This window comes from Brachyistius frenatus, unplaced genomic scaffold, assembly GCF_029030835.1.
Source record: "Brachyistius frenatus isolate BFR_SWC_R1_liver_20210118 unplaced genomic scaffold, ASM2903083v1 Contig_53, whole genome shotgun sequence".
Classification (NCBI taxonomy): Eukaryota; Metazoa; Chordata; class Actinopteri; family Embiotocidae; genus Brachyistius; species Brachyistius frenatus.
This window is the reverse complement of record NW_027210652.1, coordinates 2,277,156-2,287,088: the sequence shown is the minus strand read 5'-3', so window position 1 is coordinate 2,287,088 and position 9,933 is coordinate 2,277,156. Positions and strand designations below refer to the sequence as shown.

The window sequence follows — 9,933 nt, the reverse complement described above, 5'->3', positions numbered from 1 at the left end:
TCAGTTCCCAAGCTCTGTGGCTTTTCTCTGCTGGTTGTTTTGGGACGGGAAGCTCGCATACAATGTTGGTCGCCCCCAAAAACTGTTGTTTTTTTTTTTTTTCCCTCCTCCTCCTCCTTCAAGCTGGAGACCCAGATAACTGAGGGGCAATATCTGTGACAGGCTACTGAATTCAATGTGCTCAGCAAGTGAGACTTGGGCCTGAATGGCCCAAGCTATGCATTAAAAGCGATGAGGTCAGCCCACCATTTTGGCCCAAACAAAGGTTACCACCATGTAGTTGCATTTCTCACGATCGCACACCGTAACCCTCTGATCAAATGGGCCCTTTGTGAAAGCTCATATAAAAGGGCATGTTATACAATAGTGGGTTCGAATAATAACACGAGGAGGGGTCAGTTATCAAAAAGAAGCCAGTCACACAGGGAGGGGTGAGGGGGTTCGGAGGGGAGAGGGAGCCGAGGGGCTGCAGAAAAAAAAAAAAAAGCACCCAGGGCCTGTGTGGCAAACTGTGGCATCGACTGAAAGAGGGGGAATGGCTGGGAAGAGGCATTCGGGAATGAAAGGGAGGCAGAAAAGAAGCCCTCTTCCCAGAAGCAGTTGAGCATGACCATCAGAGGCCAAATGACAGGGGAGGAAGAAGACCCTGAACAGAGGCGCTCGGCTGCTCTCACAAAGCTCGAGCTGGACGGCCAATTTGTTAGTTGCTGTTTGCTGCTGCGGGAATTTGTTTTGACAGCAGAAGACAGTGAAGTATTAAAGAAAAAAAACCTGAATGAACATTTTAGATTTACTTACTCAACAACAGAAACTTTTGTTATGTTTAATGCTGTTAGAATCAACACGGCAGCTCTTTAAAGCCTTAAAACGGTCACATTTTTGTCATATCAGAGAATTCAAAAAAACACATTTAACAAGTCCCTCAGAAGAATTCCCAGAACAATGGAGGCCAACTGGCTTCATAATGTTTTCTTGTATTCCTGTTCTTTCCCTCTGGAAGAAGACAAAGCACAATGGCGACAGAGACCTGTGGTTTTGTCGCTGCCTTTTTGCACTTGCTCTCTCTGGGTTTGGACAAGTGGTAAAAAAATGCAAGGAATCACAAAAGGCTGAAACCATCTAAATTTAAATGCCATTGTCTCATTCTAACAGCGCTGCTCTTTTTTTCTTTTTTTTAATCCACTGTCTAAGTATTTCTGACTGGACAGAGGTTTGTTTGTTTTTTTATTTATTGAATTTGGTGAAAAAGTAGATAAATATCCAGCTTTATTATTTTTCTTTTGCGCACGTCATACACTGTAAATACAAAAATATGTATAAATAAATAGATATATATAAATATAAATATATATATATAAAAATATAAATATATATATATAAATATATATAAATAAATATATATATAAATATATATATATATAAAACCTATATATATATATATATATGGATGTAAAATGTCCATTCCTATTTCTTTTCAAACTAAACTTGCATCTATTTCTGACCTGTCTTTTCGCCACTAAGTCCGAGCGGCTCTCTGTTGTAACGGGAAACGCCGACGCCGGGTTCAGTAATGGCTTTCAGGGTGGCCCGCTACATGCAAGGAACATGAGGCCATTCAGTCAACACAAACGGGACGTCCTCGTGCTTGTGACCTCAGAACGAACAGGCATGAAGCATTGTGTGTTTAGAGTGTTTTACAAGGACATGAATGAGAGGAGGCTGCTGGGTGACGTGACCCCCATCAAAACTGCTCCTTCGGTAACAAGAACAAAAACTTCATACACAGTTGTGGTACAATTAAAAAATAATCAAACTCATTTATGTGTCAAAGAAATAATTAGAAGGGAAAAGTTAATAAATCTAGTTGTAAGACTGCAAAATGTGATATATTTGTTTTTAATTGAATATGTCTGTATAAAATATAAACGACTGGACACATTTCAACACTAATAACTCCAGTAAATGGACCCGAATTAAACTGCTGTCGAGGCACTGAGAGTCTTAACGAAGCGATCCGGTGACGAAGAAGAGAAACGAGAGCTCACGTGTGACGCTGCGAGAGGTTCTGCTCTAAATGAATCCCAGAACCATCCCACAGGCAGAAGTCACTGCGTTTTGCAGTCACCGTCCCCTCCGGTGGTTCCCTTCAGCTTCTTCACCTCCCCCAGCAGCTCCTCCTCCACGGCCAAGACCTCGCTGGGTTTCTTGTACTGGACAAGAGAGAGAGAGAGAGAGGAGGAATAATGACGTTCTCCGTGCACACATCGTTCACCGTGATCATGTTGAAGGAACAACAAAAATTGAGCAATTATCATGAGCATGAAAAATAATTAAAAATGAGTAGAATATCAATTTAAAAAAAAGTAATATAGTTTGAATGTATCTTCTGCGAGTGAGGGGGAGACTTTCTGGATTTTCTTTGGATGTGTGAAAATAAAATAAAAATGTGCATTCAACACTCATTTCTAGGAAATAAGAGTTTCATTCTGACTTTGTTATATTCTGACTCATTAGGCAACTCAAAATGTACACTACAAGATGAATTAATTTGTCAGACTTACGCTGACTATCAAGGTGTTGTTGGCGTGAGTGAAGCTGAGCGCGGCGCCGTCCAACGGCAGCTGACTTCGATCCAGATCAGGAATACTGAACTTCTTATAATACCTGTGAGGACGTGGAGAGGATGTCACTGATCCAGCAGCATGTAATGTATTGTAAACAGTGCCATCTATAGGCAGGACGTGAGGACTGCATGCAACAAGTGGACAACACAGGAACGGAAAAGATGGTCATCCGCTGCACAGCTACTTTTTGTTTGAGGTTTTTATGACGACGCATCTCTCCGAAGGCTCCACTGAAACACTGAAGACGTCTTTGGGGAAGCAGAGGTTGCGGATTCTCCACTGGAAGCTCGTCTTTGTGTCTTTGCGCATAAACACAGGCTGAAAAAAAAGAAAAAACAGATAAAAGAACAAACAAATCAATTATGCATCTCTAAGGATTCAAATGTCAATCGAAAACATAAAAACCCACATTGGAGCAGTTCTCCTTGATCACATCAGAGTCCAGAGAGGCGACGGGGTTCCCGAGCGGCTCTCCGACCTCCAGCTCCCACTGACCCGCGACTCCAAACGTCCCTTTCTGGCGCCACTTTCGCACTGAAATGTACAAAAAAAAGTTTGATAACTTCGATAAGTTACAAATGAAGCTGTGTAAAACTCTACAGTTTGTTTCGCTTACCGAGGAGCTCGTCGGTCTTCAGGTCGTACTCTTCTGACATTTCCTTTCCATCTGTGAACAGGTAGTGGATCTTCCGTTTTCCTGGAGGTTCAGTTTGGAGACATAAAGGACACAAATTACAACTAAACCAGAATGTGTTTTTATTTTTTAACAAAAACAAACAGACTAGTTTCAGTACTAAAACAAGATAATTGGGATAAATCGTTTTCCAAATAAAACCAGCTGTTTGTAGTTTTATACAGGAGGTAAGTATGGATTCAATTATTGAAAGAGTCCATGTCAGGACAGTTAGGAAACACAGAGAGCAGGAAATCATTCATTTAGGGCATAAAACGTCTTTTATTGGACGTGTTTTTATGTTGTACACAATAATTACAAGACCAGATGTGCCACCTGCTTCTTGCGTACTAACACTGCTGTTAGCTGGAAAAGCTAAAGTTGCTAAAAGCTGAAGTTAAACTACTTAAAGTCAACAAAACGAAACGAGCTCTGGTGAGGCGACAGAAATGACTCCTTCCGGTTAAAACCCGGTTCACTTCGCGGTACTCACCGTCGTGTATCAGCGCCGTTTTCTTTGATGATTTCAGGACATCAAACCAGCTTTGAACAGCCATGTTTCCAGAAAAATGTTTGTTGAAGGCACTTCCGGACTCAACCCGTCACCACAGCAACCGTGGTCAAAACGGAAATTAAACAACGAAATTGTTTACAGAACTGGTCAAACATTATTAGTACAAATGTTATTTACATCACAACGAGATATGTAAATGTGTTATATGATTTGTTACATGTTAAACAAAAACCAAACCGAGTAATTGACCCGGAAGTTGAACATTTTGAACTGACCGGTGTCCCCTTCCTCCGCCGTGTTTCCGGTCTGTGTGGTTCCGTCCCAAAAGGGGTAAGAAAATAAAATACTCCAGTTTAGAGAGTTTTCAGCTTCAAAGCGTTCAGTTATGTTTGGGAGAGTTGAAGTGAATTTAAGCGGAGTTTGTATATTGAGTTGAAAATGATAAATGAAACAGTCTAAATACGAACTAATGCTAACGGTAGCTCAGGCTAACGGTGGTTAGCTCACGCGGTATTTTGAAAACACGGATGGATTTTATTAACCTGTTTGAAAGAAGCAGGATTAACATCCACCCAAACATCTGGTCAGTTAACTGGACATCCACCCAAACATCTGGTCAGTTAACTGAACATCCACCCAAACATCTGGTCAGTTAACTGGACATCCACCCAAACATCTGGTCAGTTAACTGAACATCCACCCAAACATCTGGTCAGTTAACTGGACATCCACCCAAACATCTGGTCAGTTAACTGGACATCCACCCAAACATCTGGTCAGTTAACTGAACATCCACCCAAACATCTGGTCAGTTAACTGAACATCCACCCAAACATCTGGTCAGTTAACTGAACATCCACCCAAACATCTGGTCAGTTAACTGAACATCCACCCAAACATCTGGTCAGTTAACTGGACATCCACCCAAACATCTGATCAGTTAACTGGACATCCACCCAAACATCTGGTCAGTTAACTGAACATCCACCCAAACATCTGATCAGTTAACTGGACATCCACCCAAACATCTGGTCAGTTAACTGAACATCCACCCAAACATCTGGTCAGTTAACTGAACATCCACCCAAACATCTGGTCAGTTAACTGAACATCCACCCAAACATCTGGTCAGTTAACTGGACATCCACCCAAACATCTGATCAGTTAACTGGACATCCACCCAAACATCTGGTCAGTTAACTGAACATCCACCCAAACATCTGATCAGTTAACTGGACATCCACCCAAACATCTGGTCAGTTAACTGGACATCCACCCAAACATCTGGTCAGTTAACTGAACATCCACCCAAACATCTGTTAACTAAAATCATCTTCACCTTTGAAATGTGTACGCTGACTTTTTATTTGAATAAACATGAGTGATTAATGCAGATCTTTACTGATTATTGGTATTTTTACACCAGTTTTTCTCCTCCAGCAGCAGTAAGTTAGAATATTTGTTTCACCTCCATCAAATTTAAAGTTTTGAAACTGCTGCTGGATTCAAAATATTAAAAGTGCAAAGTTTGTTTCTATTAAAGTTCAGTCTGATTTATCCTAAAATATGCGTTAAAAGAAAAGTGTCTTCTGCAGCTCTCTGCTGCCGTCATGATGTCATTAAATACAAAATAATAAAAAGGGAGTGTCGGCTGTTAACATTAAATGTGCATGAATTTTTATTTCAATATTTTTTTATAACTGGTTCCTGCACAATGAGCACAAATCAGAAGTGAAAGTAGATGTGATACACATGTCCACCTCTGTCTCATGCATGTCAGGGGAAGTAGGGCTGCAGTTTAGGGGGCGGGACACATTTGGCCACGCCCCCTGGCGACACCACTAAAATACAAAATTGTTCGCCAGGATTGACGCGTGTTAAAGTCGCCAAAAATGCAGTTGTTTACGGAGACTAATAATAATTCTTTGCATTACAATAGAGCTTTCACATCGTCCGGTGCTCGACCCTAATTATTAATATTCCTGAAATTCAAATGAACTAATATTATACTGTCTTACAAAAGGTTGGTTAGCTTGTTTTTTTTCTTATTAATACGTTGTGCATTGCATTGTGGGACATTTTAAAAGGACAATAACGTTGTTCAACGCGGTTAGAGAATCCGTCTGTAGTGTACATTTATTATTCAGCTTATGCTTCAGATTTCTGGGTGCAGATGTGGAGAAAAGTTCGTAATTTTCCTTTATGCCGCAGGCCGCCCCCCTCCCCCCCTCCCCAGACTCCTCCCTCTTCAGTCAGAATGGAGCCTCGTCATGGGATCATGAAAGCGTTCCCCAAAATTAAAAGGGCCAAAGTGCTCCAGGGAAAAGACGGGCCTCCACTGAAGAAGAAACCTGAAGACTGTGATGTCACAGGTGCTTATTGAGTCTGAATGTGTGTCTGCATTAAAGAGGGAATAAGTGAAAGATATGAGTAAAACAGATTAAGAGAGAGACATCCAAGTATGTGCCAGATAAATGAAACCTGTTCGCTCACTGTGACCTCGTCCACCTCAGGAAACACTTTTCACGGCGTCACGGTGTTCCTGCTGCCGGCTGGAATCGGAAACGCCAGAAGCCAAATCTTCCAAAGACAAATCCATCAGAACGGAGGACGGACGGAGAGCTCGCTGCGTCCCGGCGTCACTCATGTGGTGGTGGACGACACCATGGACGGTGACAGGGCTCTGCGCCTGTTGAAGGTGGACCGTGTGCCCCCTGGTGTCCAACTGGTGAAGTGCACCTGGTTGAGCTTGTGCATCACTGAGAAACAGCTGCTGGATGTCGACAGCTACAGCCTGCTTTTACCCAAAAGGTTTATGAGCCAATATTAAAGTCTAAAAGCGGTTCTCTGTGTTTCTGTCGGCTGATCGTCCTTTTTCTGTACAAAAGTGTGTTTTACGATAACTTAATGACTAATCTAACATCTTTTAAATGTTCTCTCCACTCAGGGACTCGAAGCATGAAAATATCAAAGAAGAGTCGCCAAGTCTGAAACCTGCCGGAGGAACGATCGTAGAAGCGGTGACGGATCAGAGCGAGCAAGAGGAGCCCGGAGACGTGCTGAGTTTCCAGGTCAGGAGAGTAAAACACTGTTTTACACGTTTCTTATTGGGGTTTTTTCAGTCAGAAATCTAAAAACACGTAAAAACAGTCTGCTGACGTTACATCCTTCTCTCAGACGGTCCCGGACAACAAAGAAGAGTTACACGGAGAAGAAGACGGCGTCTCTCAGAACGACTTGGAGGCTCTGCTCACCGGCCAGCACCCCACCGACGAGACCCCCGACCCCGGCCCGCGACCCGGTCCGGACGCCGTGGCTCCGAGGCCCGTCTCGGGGAACTGGGTCTGCGCCCAGTCGTCTCAGTCCAAAAGTAATAACTTCAACAAGCACATCACAGACAAACTGGAAGTGCTGGCGAAGGCCTACACGCACCAGGGGGACAAGTGGAGGGCGCTGAGCTACTCCAAGGCTGTCAACGCGCTGAAGAGCTACCACAAGCCCGTCACATCATATCAGGTAAACCCAACGCCGATACCGCCTCAGGTGTCATATCGGGATCATCGAGCTTCTGTTTTAAATCACAACTTGTTTTTACTGGTTTCAGGAAGCTTGTCAGATCCCGGGAATAGGAAAACGCATGGCCGACAAAATCGATGAGATTATGGAGAGCGGCCACCTGCGGAAGCTGGATCACATCGGGGAGGCCGTGCCGGTGTTGGAACTCTTCACCAACATCTGGGGCGCCGGAGCCAAAACCGCACAGCTGTGGTACCAACAGGTAAAAACACAGAAGATAATACCCTCAATAAATAGTTGTTAGTTTTATATGTTAGTTAGTAGTAAATGTCTGATATGTCTGACACATTTTCTATAAAACTTTTCCTAAAAATGTCATTTGTCGATCAGGGATTTCGCACTTTGGAGGACATCCGCACAAAAGCTCACCTGAGCAACACTCAGAAAATAGGACTGAAGCACTACGAGGACTTTCTGGACCGGATGCCCAGAGAAGAAGCGGCCGCCATCGAGAAAGTGGTAATACGTCTCCATTTGTCACGACGCTGGTGACTGAAATACCGTCTTCTTTCACTACTTCAGTGTGTTTAGTTTACTTAGAGGTAACATATCTTTGGGAAAGACCCCCCCCTCGAAACCGAATTTGGAAAGCCGAGGCCCTGAAGTAGGAAAAAGTTTGTGTCAGCTTTCCTTTACTGCTCGATAATGTGAAAACCAGACTGTATTCTCACAAAGTGGAGCATCCCAAAGGGGAAAAGTAAATCCTGAAACTTGCTGCATCTTAAGTTAGCCAGATACCTGTTCACTCCAGAGCGTCAAGTACGACGCGAGTAGTTTTCATATTGTATTACTTGGATTTTCTTTTTCCCCCCGAAGCTGCCAGATAGAGAGCGCACACACGAGATAGATGACTAAAGCATGTGTGCTCCCTCAGGCTTGTCAAAATAATATGTGATGCTTTAGCGAGCCTACCTCCCAGTATTTGGCTGGAAACAGGTAAAAGCTTACTTGTTGGGCGGCGGGGGGGCACGCAGTGAAAACAAGGCGAGGTACCAAATAAAAACTGCACAGCTAAATATTTAAAAACACAAACAACCCCGTACTGATAGGAAGATTAAAAACTAAGAAGTTCAAGGGAACTTCCTTCCCTTGAGGACAGCTGACAGCCTGTATTTGGGGTTTTTCTGGGTATGTGCAGGTGAAAGATGCCACGCTGGCCGTCGACCCGGGTCTGGTGGCGATGGCGTGCGGCTCCTACCGCCGTGGAAAGGCCACATGCGGAGATGTTGACGTGCTCATATCGCACCCCGACGGCAGGTCCCACAAGGGCGTCTTCAGCAAGGTGTTACAGAGCCTCCGTGACAGCGGTGAGCTTCCATCTAGCTTCATTTCTCATGTTTATTTTCCTTCAGAGAAACTAAAATAAAACACGATGGTTTCTTTTCTCAGGGTTTTTGACGGACGACCTGGTGAGCCACGAGGAGAACGGAGAGCAGAAGAAGTACATGGGCGTGTGCCGTCTGCCCGGACCGGGCCGCCGCCACCGCAGGCTGGACGTCATCGTGGTGCCCTACGACGAGTTCGCGTGCGCCATCGTGTATTTCACCGGGTCGGCACACTTCAACCGCTCCATGAGAGCGATGGCGAAGACCAAACGTATGAGCCTGTCGGAGCACTCGCTGAACAAAGACGTGGTACGTCGAGGGAGCCTGAAGGTGTTCGGTGGCACGCCGCTTCCCACGCCGACGGAGAAGGATGTTTTCAGTCTTTTAGGAATACCGTACCGACGGCCTCCTGAGAGGGACTGGTGAGGATGGAACAGCCTCGTCTGATTTCATGGAAAAAATAATCATGTTCACGGTGAATGCTGACACTTTTAAGGATGTTTAACTACAGATCACAGAAGAGCCCTGTTTGACTTGAATGCTAATTTTATGATGGATAGTGATGGATATCACCAAGTGAGGGAACTGGTCCTTTAAAGACATGTTAATATATAAGGATGCTGGATGCTTTAAAGTAAGTATGCATCTATAATGCTGCTGTAGCGAAAACATTTCCCCTTGGGGATTAATAAAGTATCTATCTATCTATCTATCTATCTATCTATCTATCTATCTATCTATCTATCTATCTATCTATCTATCTATCTATCTATCTCTCTATCTCTCTATCTATCTATCTATCTATCTATCTATCTATCTATCTCTCTATCTATCTGTCTATCTATCTATCTATCTATCTATCTATCTATCTATCTCTCTATCTCTCTCTCTCTATCTATCTATCTATCTATCTATCTATCTATCTCTCTATCTCTCTATCTCTCTATCTATCTATCTATCTATCTATCTATCTATCTATCTATCTATCTATCTATCTATCTATCTATCTATCTATCTATCTATCTATCTATCTATCTATCTCTCTATCTCTCTATCTATCTGTCTATCTATCTATCTCTCTATCTATCTATCTATCTATCTCTCTATCTCTCTATCTATCTATCTATCTATCTATCTCTCTATCTATCTATCTATCTATCTATCTATCTATCTATCTATCTATCTATCTATCTATCTATCTATCTATCTATCTATCTATCT

At 43.1% G+C, this 9,933-nt stretch overlaps 2 protein-coding genes across 3 annotated transcripts; one reads left to right on the top strand and one right to left on the bottom strand.

The window, feature by feature from the left end:
- Positions 1 to 1,880: 1,880 nt before the first annotated feature.
- On the bottom strand, positions 1,881 to 4,108 carry dpcd (deleted in primary ciliary dyskinesia homolog (mouse)). The gene is made up of 6 exons (XM_069704994.1): positions 3,791 to 4,108; positions 3,241 to 3,321; positions 3,034 to 3,158; positions 2,809 to 2,942; positions 2,562 to 2,664; positions 1,881 to 2,210 (listed from the first exon to the last, which is right to left on the bottom strand). Exons 1-6 carry the CDS (start codon positions 3,852 to 3,854, stop codon positions 2,106 to 2,108), a joined length of 612 nt encoding a protein of 203 aa, XP_069561095.1. The 5' UTR covers positions 3,855 to 4,108; the 3' UTR covers positions 1,881 to 2,105.
- Positions 4,109 to 4,110: 2 nt separating this feature from the next.
- On the top strand, positions 4,111 to 9,418 carry poll (polymerase (DNA directed), lambda). 2 transcript variants are annotated; one of them, XM_069704992.1, is made up of 9 exons: positions 4,111 to 4,141; positions 6,023 to 6,183; positions 6,325 to 6,622; positions 6,759 to 6,882; positions 6,989 to 7,327; positions 7,416 to 7,589; positions 7,718 to 7,843; positions 8,526 to 8,694; positions 8,777 to 9,418. In XM_069704992.1, exons 2-9 carry the CDS (start codon positions 6,069 to 6,071, stop codon positions 9,136 to 9,138), a joined length of 1,707 nt encoding a protein of 568 aa, XP_069561093.1. In that variant the 5' UTR covers positions 4,111 to 4,141; positions 6,023 to 6,068; the 3' UTR covers positions 9,139 to 9,418. The 2 variants fall into 2 exon arrangements, with proteins under 2 accessions (XP_069561093.1, XP_069561092.1); XM_069704991.1 differs by having other exon boundaries at positions 4,113 to 4,141; positions 7,718 to 7,846.
- Positions 9,419 to 9,933: the final 515 nt, after the last annotated feature.